Raw genomic sequence first — 20,489 nt, 5'->3', positions numbered from 1 at the left:
GTCACTGGATCTCGCGCTCCTCATGTAGTCAGGGCGTCTTTAAGGACCCGAATAAACGTTAGTCAAAAGAAATACTGCAAAAAATCACTAAGAAACCAAAAGCCGAGCGATCCGAGAGGTTAGTATCCAATACCTGATGGGACCGCGTTGTATAGTGGTACCAGATTAGAGCTCTGCACTGTAGCACTGTATACTGGTACCAGATTAGAGCTCTGCACTGTAGCACTGTATACTGGTACCAGCTTAGAGCTCTGCACTGTAGCACTGTATACTGGTACCAGCTTAGAGCTCCGCACTGTAGCATTATATACTGGTACCAGCTTAGAGCTCTGCACTATAGCACTGTATACTGGTACCAGATTAGAGCTCTGCACTGTAGCACTGTATACTGGTACCAGTTTAGAGCTCTGCACTATAGCACTGTATACTGGTACCAGCTTAGAGCTTTGCACTGTGGCACTGTATACTGGTACCAGCTTAGAGCTCTGCACTGTAGCACTGTATACTGGTACCAGCTTAGAGCTCTGCACTGTAGCACTGTATACTGGTACCAGCTTAGAGCTTTGCACTGTGGCACTGTATACTGGTACCAGTTTAGAGCTCTGCACTGTAGCACTGTATACTGGTACCAGTTTAGAGCTCTGCACTGTAGCACTGTATACTGGTACCAGTTTAGAGCTCTGCACTGTAGCATTGTATACTGGTACCAATTTAGAGCTCTGCACTGTAGCACTGTATACTGGTACCAGTTTAGAGCTCTGCACTGTAGCACTGTATACTGGTACCAGTTTAGAGCTCTGCACTGTAGCATTGTATACTGGTACCAGTTTAGAGCTCTGCACTGTAGCACTGTATACTGGTACCAGTTTAGAGCTCTGCACTATAGCACTGTATACTGGTACCAGATTAGAGCTCTGCACTGTAGCACTGTATACTGGTACCAGTTTAGAGCTCTGTACTGTAGCACTGTATAATGGTGCCAGCTTAGAGCTTTGCACTGTGGCACTGTATACTGGTACCAGCTTAGAGCTCTGCACTGTAGCATTGTATACTGGTACCAATTTAGAGCTCTGCACTGTAGCACTGTATACTGGTACCAGCTTAGAGCTCTGCACTGTAGCTATGTATACTGGTACCAGTTTAGAGCTCTGCACTGTAGCACTGTATACTGGTACCAGTTTAGAGCTCTGCACTGTAGCACTGTATACTGGTACCAGTTTAGAGCTCTGCACTGTAGCACTGTATACTGGTACCAGTTTAGAGCTCTGCACTGTAGCACTGTATACTGGTACCAGTTTAGAGCTCTGCACTGTAGCTATGTATACTGGTACCAGTTTACAGATCTGCACCGTAGCACTGTGTACATGTACCAGTTTAGAGCTCTGCACTGTAGCATTTTATACTGGTATTACTTGAGAGCTCCACATTGTAGCACTGTATACTGGTACCATCTTAGAGCTTTGTACTATAGCACTGTATACTGTTACCAGTTTAGAGCTCTGCACTGTAGCATTATATACTGGTACAAGTTTAGAGCTCTGCACTATAGCACTGTATACTGGTACCAGCTTAGAGCTCTGCACTGTAGCATTGTATACTGGTACCAGTTTAGAGCTCTGCACTGTAGCACTGTATACTGGTACCAGTTTAGAGTTCTGCACTATAGCACTGTATACTGGTACCAGCTTAGAGCTTTGCACTGTGGCACTGTATACTGGTACCAGCTTAGAGCTCTGCACTGTAGCACTGTATACTGGTACCAGATTAGAGCTCTGCACTGTAGCACTGTATACTGGTACCAGTTTAGAGCTCTGCACTGTAGCATTGTATACTGGTACCAGTTTAGAGCTCTGCACTGTAGCATTGTATACTGGTACCAGTTTAGAGCTCTGAACTGTAGCATTGTATACTGATACCAGTTTAGAGCTCTGAACTGTAGCACTGTATACTGGTACCAGTTTAGAGCTCCACATTGTAGCATTGTATACTGATACCAGTTTAGAGCTCTGAACTGTAGCACTGTATACTGGTACCAGTTTAGAGCTCTGCACTGTAGCACTGTATACTGGTACCAGTTTACAGCTCTGCACTGTAGCACTGTATACTGGTACCAGCTTAGAGCTCTGCACTGTAGCACTGTATACTGGTACCAGCTTAGAGCTCTGCACTGTAGCATTGTATACTGGTACCAGCTTAGAGCTCCACACTGTAGCACTGTATACTGGTACCAGTTTAGAGCTCTGCACTGTAGCATTATATACTGGTACCAGCTTAGAGCTCCACACTGTAGCACTGTATACTGGTACCAGCTTAGAGCTCCACACTGTAGCACTGTATACTGGTACCAGCTTAGAGCTCCACACTGTAGCACTGTATACTGGTACCAGCTTAGAGCTCTGCACTGTAGCATTGTATACTGGTACCAGTTTAGATCTCTGCACTGTAGCATTATATACTGGTACCAGCTTAGAGCTCCACACTGTAGCACTGTATACTGGTACCAGCTTAGAGCTCCACACTGTAGCACTGTATACTGGTACCAGTTTAGAGCTCTGCACTGTAGCATTGTATACTGGTACCAGTTTAGATCTCTGCACTGTAGCACTGTATACTGGTACCAGCTTAGAGCTCCACACTGTAGCACTGTATACTGGTACCAGTTTACAGCTCTGCACTGTAGCACTGTATACTGGTACCAGCTTAGAGCTCTGCACTGTAGCACTGTATACTGGTACCAGCTTAGAGCTCTGCACTGTAGCATTGTATACTGGTACCAGCTTAGAGCTCCACACTGTAGCACTGTATACTGGTACCAGTTTAGAGCTCTGCACTGTAGCATTATATACTGGTACCAGCTTAGAGCTCCACACTGTAGCATTATATACTGGTACCAGCTTAGAGCTCCACACTGTAGCACTGTATACTGGTACCAGCTTAGAGCTCCACACTGTAGCACTGTATACTGGTACCAGCTTAGAGCTCTGCACTGTAGCATTATATACTGGTACCAGCTTAGAGCTCCGCACTGTAGCATTATATACTGGTGCCAGTTTAGAGTTCTGTCTTGTGGCATTGCAGACATCTGCAATTCTTGGCAGTGGAGCTAACACTCTAGCTGTGGTATATGGACGTACTCCTGTAATTCTAGTAGTAATGTAAGGATGGAGATGAGAAGGAGGTAAGGGACAGGCTCGGCCGCAGGTCACCATTATCCGGCTGTCACATTGGTTTGTTGTCAGAAGGTCAGTGACAGGTTCCGCTCATAAAGTTCTGCAGGAGCTGTCACTGGACTCAAATACGGCTAAATAGTAACTGCATAGAAATCCCTCAGTATCAGAACTTTCCACAAATGTTCCACATGTTGGATATGCGATCAGCATAAAAGGCAGAGCTCCTAATAATAGCGATACAGTTACCCTCAGCTGCCACTAGAGGCAGCTCACTGCAAACTGAGTAATTGCTGAGTCATATGTATACACAGTATACAATAAGCTCCCCCTAGTGGTGACTGATGGCACCTATAGTCTTATTATTCAAAGAGGAATTCATTCCTTTAGCTATTGAAATTGGTGGTGGTCCAACACATGCATTGTGGCGATTCATGGTACTGCAGCTCTGCTCTCATTGAGGAGTATGGTAAGTAACCTGCAGTAACCTGGCAAGACCACTACATAGTGGAGGGAGCTCTATGCACTGTGCTGACTACTGATGGATATTGATTTAATATTTATAACCTATGAGTCAATATCTAGACTACCCCTTTAACAATACGGGGTAAGTGGACCCTGAGCACCCCTACTATAGAGCCTGCCCCCTCCTCACAGCAGTTTTGGCGTTTCACTGCTTTGTGCGATGCGTCTTCATGATACGTCTCGCAGTCATAACCGGAGATTTAAGGATTGATTTTAGGCCGGGGTTATAGATGCTTCTCATTTTCCCTGATTTACCCGAGTGTGACGGCTTATATATATAGCGCAGCTGTAACAATCTATGTTTGCGCCGTATACTAGTCATATATTACGCTACAGAGGCCTAATAAAAGGAACCCCGCTGCCATAACTGTAATTACTTCTCCAAAATCAAAGCGTTATAGAGCCGTGTAAAATATATGGCAGAGTTTAGTGCTCCGCACATGACTGCTGCAATGGGAGGCTATAGTGGAGATCCCTCCGTTCTCCGCAGGTATTAATGCTTCATTCATAGGATGCAATACCAGACACAACCTATGAACAGATGTGGCGCTGTTTAGGCTAGAAAGCGAGCCCTGGACAACCCCTTGAAATCTGAGTTGTCAAAGAATTATGTACTGCAATGCTTGGTGTCAAAATCTCCAGTGTCAGACTGGCCCACCGGAGAATCAGAGGATCCTCCGGTGGGTCCCAAGTGTAACACAGTACTGGGCACCAGAAGTCTTGCAAATGGTCGTTCAATTTGGAGGCAACTCCAAGGCGGTTGGTTGGAGGGCAATGAATAATGATGTACTCCAATTTGTCCAGTGTGCATGAGTACGAGGGAGCACAATGGCTTTATATTCAAAAGATCAAAATTGACCTCAAACCTAACACAGCTGGGGGTTTGTTACAATGTGCAAATCAAGTCAAATTATTAGAGCACAAAAATCCTTTGATCCCTGATTCTGATACATTGCAAAAAGTCCAAATCTGATCTACGTCCGAAGAACTGGAGATTTTGAAACCTTAATTAACAATCCTCGTTACTCGCCTAAAGGAATGACATGCAGACAGAACGCACCAACGTAGAGCAATCCGCAGATGAGATCACCCCACGAGAGAGACTGCTTCATTAAAATGATGTGTTCATAGCCCCGGGAAATGAGAGCACTATACCTGGGTCTATCACAGAGACTTCATGGGGAGGGGGTAGGTACGGGTGTCATGCGCTCCCTACCATTTTCCCACAATATTCCTGTGATTCAGTATAAATGTAGCACGTGCAACGTAACCGCCAGACTGAGAATATCACACAAAACCCTCTGAATTATCCATCATCAAACAGCTGACGTAACATGATGGTGCTTTTATCAACAACAAAATATTCTGAGCAGATGACGCTTATTTAAAGGGAACTTTCCACCCCTTCTACCTTCCTCCAATCAGGGGTCGCATCACTGATTCCAATGCCGTTGGAATTTTTTCTCTAGCTGCCACCGTTCCTGAGTAATAAGCGCTGATATTTTCTCTACTGTCAAGTGGGCGGTGCTCCAAACTCAGAACCATCCACTTGACAGTTGAGTCCCTAATTAGCATAATGGGTGCCAAAAATAACAACACTGATTTTTTCGGGAATGGTGGGGGCTAGAGAAAAAATTCCAACTGCGCCGGAATCAGCGGAGTGGCGGCTTTTAAAGGATGATTATAATTATAGTCTTTTAGTCTCATTTTTTTTTCCTTTAAATCATTTGATTCTGTTCTTTAACACTGAGTGCACTCTCCTTCAGTCAAATGCTTTGCTTTCCTCTTGGACCCGCTCCCCTGACTCCTCCATAGAGATTACCTTGTGTGAAGGCCATGTGTAGGGTTGGGGAGACATGACATTGGGGGGTGAGATCATCTAATTATGTGTGGTTAGGCCTCACACTGTGGTGACATTTCACTATACATGCTTCTGGCTCATTGATACAGGATCCTTCGGCATATACAGAAGAGGCGCCCGTCACCGGCCCCATATGAATGATTAATTACACCCAGCCGGTGCGCTCTATTGATCTTCACCAAATGTAAATGTCACTTTTTCTCCACAGATCATGATACAAAAAGTGGATTAACCCCCGACTGCCTGCAATGAACTGCCTATCTTCTGCACTGTGTAGTCAGAGATGTACTGATGTATATAAAGAAATACTACACTCACCGGCCACTTTATTAGGTACACCATGCTAGTAACGGGTTGGACCCCCTTTTGCCTTCAGAACTGCCTCAATTCTTCGTGGCATAGATTCAACAAGGTGCTGGAAGCTCCTCAGAGATTTTGGTCCATATTGACATGATGGCATCACACAGTTGCCGCAGATTTGTCGGCTGCACATCCATGATGCGAATCTCCCGTTCCACCACATCCCAAAGATGCTCTATTGGATTGAGATCTGGTGACTGTGGAGGCCATTTGTGTCCAGTGACCTCATTGTCATGTTCAAGAAACCAGTCTGAGATGATTCCAGCTTTATGACATGGCGCATTATCCTGCTGAAAGTAGCCATCAGATGTTACAGGGTACATTGTGCTCATAAAGGGATGGACATGGTCAGCAACAATACTCAGGTAGGCTGTGGCGTTGTACCAAGGGGCCCAAAGAGTGCCAAGAAAATATTCCCCAAACCATGACACCACCACCGCCAGCCTGACCCGCTGATACAAGGCAGGATGGATCCATGCTTTCATGTTGTTGACGCCAAATTCTGACCCTACCATCCGAATGAAATCGAGACTCATTAGACCAGGCAACGTTTTTCCAATCTTCTACTGTCCAATTTCGATGAGCTTGTGCAAATTGTAGCCTCAGTTTCCTGTTCTTAGCTGAAAGGAGTGGCACCCGGTGTGGTCTCCTGCTGCTGTAGCCCATCTGCCTCAAAGTTCGACGTACTGTGCGTTCAGAGATGCTCTTCTGCCTACCTTGGTTGTAACGGGTGGCGATTTGAGTCACTGTTGCCTTTCTATCAGCTCGAACCAGTCTGCCCATTCTCCTCTGACCTCTGGCATCAACAAGGCATTTCCGCCCACAGAACTGCCGCTCACTGGATGTTTTTTCTTTTTCGGACCATTCTCTGTAAACCCTAGAGATGGTTGTGCGTGAAAATCCCAGTAGATCAGCAGTTTCTGAAATACTCAGACCAGCCCTTCTGGCACCAACAACCATGCCACGTTCAAAGGCCTCAAATCACCTTTCTTCCCCATACTGATGCCCGGTTTGAACTGCAGGAGATTGTCTTGACCATGTCTACATGCCTAAATGCACTGCCGCCATGTGATTGGCTGATTAGAAATTAAGTGTTAACGAGCAGTTGGACAGGTGTACCTAATAAAGTGGCCGGTGAGTGTATGTACACCACACCAATAAGGACACAGTGGAGATCCCCACTGTAATTATTCATTTACTTCTCACAGACTTTCAAAGGGGTGGAAAAAGATTTAAAAAACAAGCCCTTTTTGTTGAAGAAACAGCACCGCTTTTATTCTCAGGCTGTGTTAGGTATTACAACTTAGAGCTATTCAAGCTACTACCTAGAAGAAAGCAGCCATTTAGTATTATAATTTTTAAAGGGGACTTGTCATTAAGTACAAAATACTGATTGACACACCTCAGACGATCGCCTCTGTGCTCCTGATCAATTTGGTGTTAGATTTTTTAGAATCCGTCCACCTGTTTATAAGATACGGTCCCGAGAAGTTTACATGAGAATAAGCGCACAAGAGTCACGCCCCCACAGTAAACAGGTTACCGCCCCCTTTTACTAGTATGTGCTGATTTATATATAAACTTCTGAGGGCCAGATCTTCTGAAGGGGTGGACGGATTTGAAAAAAACAAACACCAAATTGATCGGAGCACAGCTGTGATTACACAGTAAACTCATTCATCTGAATTTTTTGAGACAATGGGGCAGATTTACTGACCCGGTCCATTCGTGATCCAGCGGCACGTTCTCTGCGCTGGATTCGGGTCCGGCCAGGATTTATTAAGGTAGTTTCTCCGACGTCCACCAGGTGGCGCTGCTGAGCTAAAAAGCATCGGAACGCACTGGAATACACCGAACCGGGCTGAGTGAAGGTAAGTGCAAGCTCCGCGACAGATATTTTGTTTTAAATGTGGCGGTTTTTCCGAATCCGTCGGGTTTTCGTTCGGCCACACCCCCCGATTTCCGTTGCGTGCATGCCAGCGCCGATGCGCCACAATCCGATCGCGTGCACCAAAATCCCGGGGCAATTCAGGGGAAATCGGCGCAAATCGGAAATATTCGGGTAACATGTCGGGAAACCGCGAATCGGGCCCTTAGTAAATGACCCCCATTGTGTCAATTCATATTGACACCAAAATACTTAAAGTTTCCTTTTTAACTGGTTGTCCTGAAATTGTTGTAACAATGAAAGCTAATTTAGATTTTCTCAACTAAGAGAAAAAAATATGGTCAGGTTTGTGCAATTCCTGTCCAAAATCTTCATCACAACCTAATTGGAGCACATCTTAACCCCAAACTACGGTGATGGTAGATTTTCCCATTTCCGATGTTAAAGAAAGAGCAACATGGCTCATACTTCGCTGATATCTTGCACATTTTTTAATACTCCGAATGAGTAGGTAAAAAGTATCAGTCTAAAAAGAAGAGACTCTTATTAGATATACAGGCAGTCCCCGGGTTACATACAGGATAGGTTCTGTAGGTATGTTCTTAAAGAGAACCCGTCATGCAAAATAACCCCCCTAAACTAAATATATTGTCATAAACTGCCATTAGAGAGCATTGCCTCTATCCCTTCATTGTCCCTCTACATGCCTGTAAACCTAAGCAATGAGGTCCTAAAGCTGTATGCAAATGACCTGTGAAATGTCCAATGAGTCATTAGCATATTCAAGCTGTCCACCTTATTCATGAGTGGGAGGCACAGCCACACCCCCAGTGCTTGACTGACAGCCTGTGTATCACTGTGATGGCTGCCACATGTGCTTGCTGGTGGCCACGTCCCCTGCAGCCTGTGTGTGTGTATAGGAGAGATACAACAGCTCCAGGTAGCCATGTTATAGCAGAACATGTCAGGTACTTGTGTAGCTGATGTCTGTGTCTCTGTGTATTAGGAGGTTGCAGCATGTCAGCAGATACAGCACACACACTAGCAATGCTTTACTATACATTACACAGCTATGAGCAGGGAGAGGAGACCATGTGACCAGCCTCATTTACATAATAAAGAAAAGATGATTTTACAATGATTAATGTATGCAATTACTAGATAAAGGCTGGGATGGATCCTTGTGATCTGCTCCAACAGGTAGAGGTGACCGAAATAGTGACACAGACCTGATGACAGGTGTCCTTTAAGTTGAATTTGTATGTAAGTCGGAACTGTATATTTTATAATTGTAATTCCAGACAGAACTTTTTTGTGACAATTGGATTTTAAAAATGTTGGGTTGTCATGAGAATCAGGAATAACACTAAAGCTTCATTACAGACACCTGTGATAACTGTTACAGCTGTTTATTGTAGCCTAGGACTAAAGTACAATAAATTACCAATATCCAGAGGTCCGTTTGTAACGAGGGGTCGTATGTAAGTCGAGTGTTCTTAAGTAGGGGACTGCCTGTATAGTAAAAACCTACATAGAAGATCCTCAGGGGCTGGGACACAAAGGGGCAGGCCACGTATCCACTTCTGTGTATTCCAGGTATCAAAAAAATGGGATAACCCACAAGTGCACCCACCTTTTAACCTCAATATCAATGATCTATGCCAGCCTTTAGTGACATGTCTCTTTAAATACCAACATTTCCAGGTTATGATTAGTAAAATGCCAGAAATTATTAGCATTTAGGGATCCCAGGGTAAGTAAAAACCCAGACAACAATGCAAGCGATGGAAGGTTCTTGAATTCTTCAGTTTCCTCTAAGGGGCACAAGGAAATGAGATTTCCTGAATCATGTTGTGCCCTGCTGTGCCCTGGTATTGTTATTTTCTCTCTGTACATTGCTGCCTGGCTCTGTGCCCCCTCCTCCCCAGCCGGCGCCCTCTCCCAGACTATGCCCCAAGGAGCAGGTGTAATAGTGCACATTCGTATGCGGACACTCACCCGGCCCCGCGCTGCCAGCTACAGGCGGTAATGTATAACACCGGGATGGCCGGGCATACTAATGTAAGCAGTGCAGCAGTGTCAGTAGAGATTATATACTATACTCTGTCTATATATGTATACACGCTTCTGACTGACAGATGTCACTAGCTTGTCACAACCCTCGAGTGGTCAAATTCTGGCCGCACATGAATGCCATGAATTGCATCCGTATTTTTCACTTTCCATGGAAAGTTCCAAGCTGGACACATGGGCAGGAATAGGACCTTCTCTGAGTTTTATGCCTCGGATCTATATCCTACACACAAACGTGTCCATAGGCAAATTGCAACAAATGTGTTAGTGTGCTATCTGCTACAAAAAAGGGGGCAGGTAGACCCCCCCATTTATAAGGCAGGATAATTTATAATTAAAGAAATTATTCACTTTGCAGCCATCACTAGAGGGAGCTCCAGAGCTTATCGAATACTGGGTCAGATTGATCATCTAATGTGCAGTGTGTGGCAGATTTTAGAGTACCAGTACAGGGGCTTCATGGATCTGTCGCCCTCTGTAGTGCTCGGGAAGTGCACACTAACTTTTGGTGCACCTTTAAAGGAAACCTACCACTTAAAAGTAGTAGTTTTTATACACATAAACATGGCACCAGCTCAGGGTGAGCTGGTGCCAGAGCATATTTTTATTAGGGGAACTAAGCCCCTATCGCAGAATTATAAGTTATATTAACTTATAACTCGGCGCAGCGCACCATACACGCGCCCGTGCATGCGCCGGATTCTGAAGTGCAGGAGAGCCGGTGACATCACCAAGCTCTCCGGCACACGCGCGCCTGCGCAACTTATCACAGCCTGTTTCCCCGTGCTAAGTTGCGCAGGCGCGCGTGTGCCGGAGAGCTCAGTCACCGACTCTCCAGCACTTCAGAATCCGGCGCATGCACGGGCGCGCGCATGGTGCACCGTGCCCAAGTGAGGTGCGCCGAGTTATAAGTTAATATAACTTATAATTCTGCGATAGGGGCTTAGTTCCCCTAACAAAAATATGCTCTTTTAAGTGGTAGGTTTCCTTTAACATAGAACATGCGACACAATTCTGCCAAGTTGCAGTAATAAAAGTGTCACACAGTGCAGGCGCCGACACTTCTTCAAATTCATGTTCAATCTCCAAAGACGTTCTTTTCAGTGGAAAGTCTGACCGAAATGTCGCGCAGATCTTAGGCCCCATGCACATGACCATATGCATTTTGCGTTCCTGTTTTTACGGCTGTAAAAAAGGGTTGTGTGTTTTCCATATTTCCTCCCACAAGTGGGTCTCTTGGGCGACCCAACTGAAAATATATATATATATATGTCACATATTTTTTTAGCCATTAAAAAAAAAATTTATGTTGAAAAAAATGGCTGTGTGCATACGGCCTTAATGTGTCAATAATCGCCTCCCTCTAGTGGCGGATAAAGGCAGTAAAAAAATGTTGCTATTCTGTGTTTATTACTAGTTTGGGAGCTTTGCCTCAGATAAGATATACGGTAAATATTAATCCGCAATCTATAAAAGTTTATTACAACTCCACCGGGTCTGGGACAGAAGTCTGGGTTACATTGTTGGTCTTCATAATATTGAACACCCAGCTTTCCCAGATTGAGATGACCTGCACCCAGCTTTCCCAGATTGAGATGACCTGCACCCAGCTTTCCCAGATTGAGTTGACCTGCATTTTACGGAAAGTACATGAGGATAACGGGAAGTGTCGGACACCTGTTTCATTACCCCGAGGCTGGAGACGCTGTACTACATGGAGACATCTGCGGCAGGTAAATGATGTTATATTTAGACATGTGCCCTAAGGGGGAGATGTTATCAAGGCAGAAAGGGAAAGCGGCAGCAGACTCTGCCTGAGGGGCATCTCAGGAGGAACTACACTGGAAAGCTCCAGCCTCATCAGCGAGGTCCTGCCGCACTCACCAGTAAAGACTGCTATATAATACAGCCTACAGAGCTGCAATGCCGGCCATAAACACAGACAGGGGTGGCGCTATTTCTGGAATAATGTATTCATGTTTTTCTCTATGAGATATTAGACGTAGGATTTAGACTCTTTTCCCGTCCGATAATCCAGAATCCTCCATCCTCCGGTCCAGCAGGACATGTGCCGTGTGCTTTACCCTTTCTCCCTCCATTATTAATCTTTATGGATATATTTATTTAGCATTTTGAAGAAACGGAGAAAACCTATCGATCGTTACTGCGACGCTTCAATCCCGTTGAGCGTAAATGCTAACGATTCAAGCATTTAGTAAGAGCTCGATTATTCTAATAGCTACAATCATCAGACACCGGAAGGAGCCCCGGGGTCACCCTCAGTATATGCCACAGGGTATCCGAGGGGGATTGCTGGTATCAGTACTTACCTTTCTGTATTATGAACCCTTCCAGATGCCACCTTATGCTCCCATAAGATGAAGTGGACCTCTGGGGTGTCAAGGCGGTTCAGTCTCCCAAATCTGATCTCATTGCAGTTGTTTGGAACCCGGGTCAACAAGACCTGCCCCGAGCTGGTGCATGGAGACGGTTGTCCTTACACCCATGGATCTGCCGATGCTGCGCACATGCAGCCTGTCCAACTGAACCGAAAGGTGGCCTGGTCACCTGGGTCTTACTCTGGTTCTGCACAGTCTAGATCAATGAAGCTGACTTGGATACGTAGTCCAGCGAGAAGGGTCAGTCTAGGAGGTATATGAAGCCAATGGTTCTTGCAACACCAGTTGGTGTCCAGGCGGTGGAAGACGATCCGTATAATCAAGAGAGAAGCCGGGAAGAGATTATGGGGCAGATTTACTTACCCGGTCCATTGGCGTTCTCTGCGCTGGATTCGGGTCCGGCCGGGATTCATTAAGGTAGTTCCTCCCCCGTCCACCAGGTGGCGCTGCTGCGCTGAAAAGCATCGGAACGCTCTGGAGTTCACCGAGCCGGGCTGAGTGAAGGTAAGTGCAAGCTCCGCGACAGATTTTTTTTAAAAAATGCGGTGGTTTTTCCGAATCCGTCGGATTTTCGTTCGGCCATGCCCCCCGATTTCCGCCATGTGCATGCCAGCGCCGATGCGCCACAATCCGATCGCGTGCGCCAAAATCCCGGGGAAATCGGCGCAAATCGGAAATATTCGGGTAACATGTCAGGAAAACGCGAATTGGGCCCTTAGTAAATGACCCCCTATGTCTCGTATCTTCTGCAGGTCCACACCAGAACCCCTTGCGCTCTACACAGCTGACAATCTGATGTATATAACAGCGAGACAGACCTGGACCCTATTTCGGTCATATTCTTGTCCACAGGAACCGGCTTGGTCAACTATGACCCAGGGGTCCATGTCTTGGAGCCTTGACCAGAATAGCCCCTGCCTTTGTCCTGACAGAGGTTGCGGTATCAATGTCTGACCTTCCACCTTTCACCATGTGCCCTAATGTCTGTAATGGGTTAAACTTGCGTCTTTATAAATTCCATTTTCCTCAATGAATAATTTCCTTTTGTCTACAAAGAACAAGCGGCATTAAAGTGACAGCAGAAAAAAACCCACAAAAAGCAAAAAAGAAGGTATCATTACCCCTCCCCCCGAGATATATAAACCATGGAAGCCGGGGACAAACAATGGCGAGCGGTGAAATGTCACGCTGCTTGTTAGGAGTGAGACGCAATGTAATCAGCGCTTCTATTCTGATAATACAATCATGAGGCGTCGCTGTAATGGGAGCCTCGAGACCGGCGCCTCGCGCCTCCCCACCAGCCTCTGCCGAAAAAAAAGCAATAGTACAATAAATAGACATGTATGGCAGGAGACACCCGCAGCTTTACCTGGTTGGGTGCCGATGGTATTTACGCACAGTGTGGGACGTGACGGCCACTTACCCGGCACATTATCAATCACACTGTATGGCTGTCTCCTAAATTGTGCATAGATCAGTATCGATCCTCCAGGGATGCTAGGACCACTCCCCCCTCCTCGGGATTGTCACAGACCATAGTATCGGAGAGACGGGGTCGGTTTTATATTCAAACACATTTTTCATTCATTTTACATAAACATCTACTAAATGTTTCTTTAAAGATGACTGATTGCTGATCCGTGTGATTCCCACTGTGTCCCCGATCGATTTGGTGCTGGTTTTTCCAAAATCTGTTCAACTGTTCAAAAGATATGGCCCCCGGAAGTTTACTCCCGATCAAAGCTCTTGTTTTCCAAGGGGGCAGTAACTTTGTTCTCTGTGCACCGCCCCCTTGCCAAGTTTGTACTTTAAATTCACGTAAACATCCGGGAGCCATATCTTTTGAATGGATGTATGGATTTGAAGCAATCCAACACCAAATTGATCAGGGGTAGAGGGGCAATTTCATCCGTCATGATAATCAGTATTTTGTACTAGATGACAGGACCCCTTTAAAGGGAACCTGTCAGCAGAAATTGACCTAATAAACCACTTACCAGTATGTTGTCAAGCAGCTGAACACCTTCCAGACTGTGTTTCTTTCATGGCTCAGGGTGATGGCAGCATCCAGAAAATCAACTTTGACGTGAGATGTAATTTGGTTGTATAAAGTCAAGGAAGCGGAGATTTTAACACTGAAGTCAAGCTCTTTCTTCCTCAGAAAGTCCCCTTCACTGTAATTGATGGTCCTGTACCAAAGGACATCACTAACCAGATCTCCTGAAGTCAGATGTGTGATTTCAATGACAGAGGAGGAGGCGCTCAGTGCTCCCCACCTTGACTTCAGTGTGAAACTCTCCTCCTCCTTGACTTTATACAAACAATGTACAGCTCAGTTCAAAATTGATTTTCTGGATGATGCCACCAGACTGGCACATGAAAGAAACAATGACTAGAAGGTGTTACGCTGCTTGACAATATTCTTAGAGGGTGTCCTCCCAGCCTGCCTTGGGCGGGCATGACCATACCTGGTGCAACCCTTCTATACAGAGCTGTCAGGCAGCAATCGCCTTGTCTGTCATAGATAACACAAGACTGAATTAGTGCTGATCTATCAGCTCAATGAGGGACGGCTTTGGGGTACTACTACCAGCACTAGGCATCATACAACAATCCGCTATAAGCAAAAACATTACAAAAAAACGTACAAAGAGATGACTAATCATTAAACTCCAGCATTAACTAGGTCACGGGAGATGTTCCCGTCATAAGGGCCCCATCACCCCGCCCTACATCCCATTATGTTGCCATCTATTGCGGCTGCATTGATCTTTTATTCATGGTGATCAGCATTTTTCTCGCCCCATTCAATTTCGGATTCAGCACCTTGGTTATTTTTTAATACAAACCCCGGTCATAAAAGACGTCATATTGCAGTTGAAGTGAATTTATTATATGCAGAGCAGACTGACAATTGGCGAGACAACGTTACCAGATGAAAGTGAACCTGTCACCAGGGATGTCATTTTTAGCTGGTGGCAGGTTCCAATAGCCTATGCTCTGCTGATTTTACAAATGTCTTTGTCAGTATTCTGAATCATTTCAGTACTTTATAAAATTTTCTTTCACACTACCTGGCTCCCTGCCAGCAGGGTGTGGTGAGTCCCAGGGGCGGGGCAGCTGCTGCACCTTTGTATATCTGTGTCTCAGTCTTCTCTCCTCCACACTCATTCAGCACGTCCTCTCTGTGCATTGGTTAGACAGGGGAGGGAGGGGGATGGTGTGGAGGAGAGGAGACTGAGACACAGGCACACAGGCTGCTGCAGCTGCACATCCCCCAATAGCATAGGCCATTGGAACTTGCCACCAAGTATAAAAAGGACATTCCTGGTGACTGGTTTTCATTAATAAAGGTGGAACTCTGTTTCCATATTAGAGGCCAACCAATAGCACAGCAGGATCGGGAGCTGGGTAGAAATAGTGAATGTGTAAAACTGACTGCAGTTAAAAATCTGCTAAGAGTTCAAAATTAAAATTTTTAATAAGTAAATTTTGACCCATTGGGACCCACCTCTGGCACCCAAAAGCTACAAAAAGGTTCTTTGACTCTGGAGAACGTGACGCATCTATAGACTACACAGACTAGTCATTGATTTCAAATTGAGCTGTGTAATACTTCCTTCCCCCTGCGGGGGAGCTGTAGGGGAGCTGATTTCTTGCCAATGGGGTTTGTAGCAGATTTGGGTCTCAGAAAAGGGATATCATTTTAAAACGGGAAAAATCACATCCCCCATCATTTTGTGAGTTGCTGCAGGCAGGTCGCGCTGACACGCTTGTTATATGGAGCCGCGGTTCCAATTCCTTGAGTGCATTAAACAGCGCTCTGGATGCGGTTAGCAGCTGCACGATGCACATACAGTCTGCCGCACAGCACGTCGCTGCCATAAACTGGATGGGATTAGTATATTAATATTTGAAAGCCTCGCAGATGTACAATGATGTATTATGAAAGAACTAGGGAGACAGGATATAGTCCAGTCCTGCTGATAGCGCCCCCTGTGGACAATCTCCATACAGACAGAGTAGAGTTTATAGTCACAAGTGATGTGCTAGCAAATAAACTAGTGGTCCTTACTACCTGCACTGTAGGCAAATACCCTATGACAACCCTTCTTGTCTTTCATTGTCATTACGTACCAGCACTTGTTGTTGTTCCGTTCCACAGAACACAGCAGTGTGAGGACACATTACAAGCCTGAAATCCATATTTCACAGTCCTGCTGCTACTAACAACATACACAAAGGTCTGATAATACATCTCTCCAGCGACAATACCAAACCCTGGCTGCACAGAGCACAGAGCACAGCAGTGTGAGGACACCCCCCCAGAACAATCCTGGAATATAAAGCCAGATTTCACAGTCCTGCTGCTACTAACAACATACACAAAGTTCTGATGACGCATATCCCCAGGGATACTACCAAACCCTGGCTGCAGAGAGCACAGAGCACAGCAGTACTGAGGTCAATCCCCCTGTACTACAATCATGGAATATAACTCCATATTTCACAGTTCTGCTTTTACTAACAACATATACATCTCTACAGGGACAACACTTCATGTGAGGGCCCCAACACCTACTTATAAGGCACCTGATAGTATCCTGATGCCTTTAAGCTTATGTGTTCCCATTATCAGTAGTCGGTGGTCTGCACAACTCCTGCTAATCTCCTCTAATCCACAACATTACCGTAACTACATTAATCCAGGGAATAATCCAGGTAATAGTTCGACAGGACGTTTTGTCAAACCTCATCAGTCGTCAAAAATCTTATAACTTCCAATTCCCTTACATCGGAAACGTCAGCAAACTCCCCCCCCCCCCCCCCCCCCCCCCCATTCCCCGCTGCTGGAGGGAACTGAGAAAATCCAAAAATATAAATCCGGAGGACACTAAAATAGAAGCTCCTCCAATTAGCGACTCAGAAATACGGTTTTATAGCTCCTCGCTCCGGCAACAAGCGCCAGACCGGCCTCCGAAAGCCTCTTATTTTTATCTTGTCATTAAAATTTTTTCTTTTTTGGGCAACAGTTGTGCTTTTCCCTGAAATTCCCTGAGGCGCAGCAGCTCCTGTCAGCTCCAGACCCCAGCGATTATCCGGTCTAAATAAAGAGCATAATCACCGGCGTGTATGGCTGCCCGCACCGCTCCTCGCCTGAGCGCCATCTTGTATACTGTACAGGAGGAGGAACTTAAAGGGGTTTTCCATGAATTAGGGTGGGAAAAAAGAACACATACTTACCCATTCTCCCGCCCCCTGTTCCTGCATTGCTCTGGTATTTCCAGTTCGGCTGGAAGCTCCTGACGGTTGCGGTCCACACTTGTACCCTTAGATGTCAATTTCATTTTTTAGGGGGCTTCAATTAAGCAGGTCCCCTCATCCTCCGGCCCCAAAATCCACTGAACTTCTTTTTCCCACCCTGGCCCAGATCTACAAGGGGTTTTCTGAATTTCTATAAAACTAAATTTAAAGAATTTTCCATATTGAGAACCGTGGAAGGGGAACAAAAATCAAAACTTCCTATTCTAGTCCAGGTTCCTGTGAATTGTCTCTGCAATTCAATTGATTGACACTACTGGCTAACAGTCATGTCACAGAAGCTGCCACGTATTGTCCACTGCAGGCACAGAAGCTGCCACTGATTGGCCACTGCAGCCACAGAAGCTGCCACTGATTGGCCACTGCAGGCACAGAAGCTGCCACTGATTGGCCACTGTAGCCACAGAAGCTACCACTGATTGGCCACTGCAGGCACAGAAGCTGCTACTGATTGTCCACTGATGGGAGCTGCCACTGAAGCCACATAAGCTACCACAGATTGGCCACTGCAGCCACATAAGCTACCACTGATTGGCCACTGCAGGCACATATGCTACCACTGATTGGCCACTGCAGCCACAGAAGCTACCACTGATTGGCCACTGCAGGCACATATGCTACCACTGATTGGCCATTGCAGCCACAGAAGCTGCCACTGATTGGCCACTGCAGGCATATGTGCTACCACAGATTGACAGGAGCAGTCACAGCAGCTGCCACTAATTGGATGGACTGGTCACAAAAGCTGCCACTGATTGACCGTAGCAGTCACAGAAGCTGCCAACGATTCGCCACAGCGGTCACAGAAGCTGCTACTGATTGGCTGGACTGGTCACTGAAGCTGTGATTGGCTGGAGAATTTAAAGAACCTGCCGCCACTGATTGGCCGTAACAGTCAAAGAAGCTGCCGGCTATTGGCCAGAGCGGTCACAGAAGTTGCCACTGTATAGGGTTCAGCCTGTGCCCCAATGATTTCTATGGGACGGCTGATCTCAGAATAATAATAATAATACTTTATGTATATAGCGCACACAGATTACGCAGCGCTGCACAGAGCTTGTCACATCAGTCCCTGTCCCCAATGGGGATACCAATCTGATCCAGTCTGTATAGGGAAAACTGTAGACTTTGCTGGGGGTCCCAAAATGAGATCTTTATTCCCAATAATATGGATAGGGGATTAGACCCTTTTCATTGAATATTAACCATTTGTTGTTACTGCTGTCTTAATCGCTTCGAGACTACAGAGAAACTTCAGAGAATTCCTGTATGAATAAGTCACTTACCTGGATATTGTCGAAGGACGTCTTATTGGTGATATCATAGAGCAGGAGCAGAGCTGCGGAGACAAACAGTGACATAACGTTTCATGGGAGTGTGGGATCCTAATCGCATTCAGCCCTGAGCTGCTCTGTCTATTAGCAATAGTTTCCATTCTGAAACACAAGATGCCTCTAAATTTAGAACGGAAAAGTAAAAAACGGCAAGGACCGGGCCTTCAAGCCACATCATGCTGCTTCATTTACAACTGAAGCTACTGCTTTGGGCAAAAAAATGGGGTCTAAAAAATGACCAAAAGTTATAGGGCTTCTTGTAAAGGTGCTTCCCCTTAAAGGAAACCTACCATTTGCTTCTATTCATTATGAAACAAACTTACCTTGAGAATGCTGTAGCTACACTGATGCAGAAACATATCTTGTTTAATCCCTGCGCTCACTGGTTTTGCTGAAAAAACAATTATAAAATTATGGTAAGTATGATAATTATGTTGCTTCTGTGCCGGGCTCCAGCGCTTCTCCTCATCCTATTTATACACTGCCCCAGCCTTGTCCTGCCCAGCATAAGCCAAGAATAGTCATCACTGTGTTGTGCCCAACCGGCAGAAGTAATCAATAGCTGCTGTGTATGAATCATCCAGCTCAGGTTGATTAGTCCTGTCTGGACAGTTCAGGCAGCTCCTGTGTATGTTGAAGTAATGTGCTTATGTACGGCAGCCATTCTACACCCAGCTTTCCCAAGATCCGGAATTTTATAATAGTTTTTTTGCGCAAAACCACTCGGGTCAGAGATTAAACAAGATATGTTTCTGCATTAGTGTCGATACTGCATTCTAAAGGTATGTTTGGTTCACATTGCATAAAAACAAATGGTACATTTCCTTTAATATACCTGTACCTTATGTTTTATGAACCCTGCTGGGCCAAGCTCTGTTGGATCTATAGGAACTTGAGGCACCTGAGTCAGGTACTCAGGTCAGGTACTCACCGTGGGCGTCCCTGTAATAGGCGTGTGTCACGCTGCGGAATCTCTCCTGTCCGGCAGTATCCCAGATCTATAAGAGATATAAAATAAATGACATATTTATGTAAAGTCACAGCATTAGAGAACATTAAGGAATGGAAGACAGGAAGGAAACATCATGTTCTTACCTGCAACTTGACTTTGACACCATCCACATTCAACACTTTGTTCTGAAATAGAAGATAAAAGCCTCATTATCAGTATTTTTGTAAAAAAAAAAAAAACTGCGGGAGAAAATATTGCATTGAAAGGTGGTTATAAAACTGATGGAACATCAGGCAGCCAGAAAAATGTATCGTCCCCTCCCCCAAACATATTATTCATTACCATCCGTATCCCATACCGTGCCCACATAATACTGCCACACAAGAGCAGTCAAAATTATGTTGTTTTCTGATGGACCTCTGGGGTTCAGTATTGCGTTGAGCCAGGGCCCACCGGAGTATCCTCAACGACTCCGGTGGGCCAGTCCGACACTGTATGAGTGTAAGCAGAATGTGTCTGAATATCGATTCCCCAAAAAAACTTTTAAGGGAGCTTCTCGCAGGACCTGCTTCAGCCAATCAGTGGCTTTCTTAGACAATGGAACGCAA

The 20,489-nt window shown here is 45.5% G+C and overlaps 1 protein-coding gene across 3 annotated transcripts in view; it reads right to left on the bottom strand.

Moving 5' to 3' along the window:
• Nucleotides 1-20,489, bottom strand: part of RAB26 (RAB26, member RAS oncogene family) — a 154,232-nt gene that overhangs the window by 5,392 nt on the left and 128,351 nt on the right. For all 3 annotated transcript variants that reach the window (XM_072120028.1, XM_072120027.1, XM_072120029.1), the window contains exons 4-6: nucleotides 20,025-20,066; nucleotides 19,861-19,927; nucleotides 18,882-18,934 (exon numbers count right to left, since the gene is read on the bottom strand). In XM_072120028.1, coding sequence (XP_071976129.1) covers nucleotides 18,882-18,934; nucleotides 19,861-19,927; nucleotides 20,025-20,066 — 162 coding nt within the window. The remainder of the gene's footprint in view (nucleotides 1-18,881; nucleotides 18,935-19,860; nucleotides 19,928-20,024; nucleotides 20,067-20,489) is intronic.

Source organism: Engystomops pustulosus, chromosome 8, assembly GCF_040894005.1.
Source record: "Engystomops pustulosus chromosome 8, aEngPut4.maternal, whole genome shotgun sequence".
Taxonomy (NCBI): Eukaryota; Metazoa; Chordata; class Amphibia; order Anura; family Leptodactylidae; genus Engystomops; species Engystomops pustulosus.
This window is presented reverse-complemented; position numbering and strand designations above follow the sequence as displayed.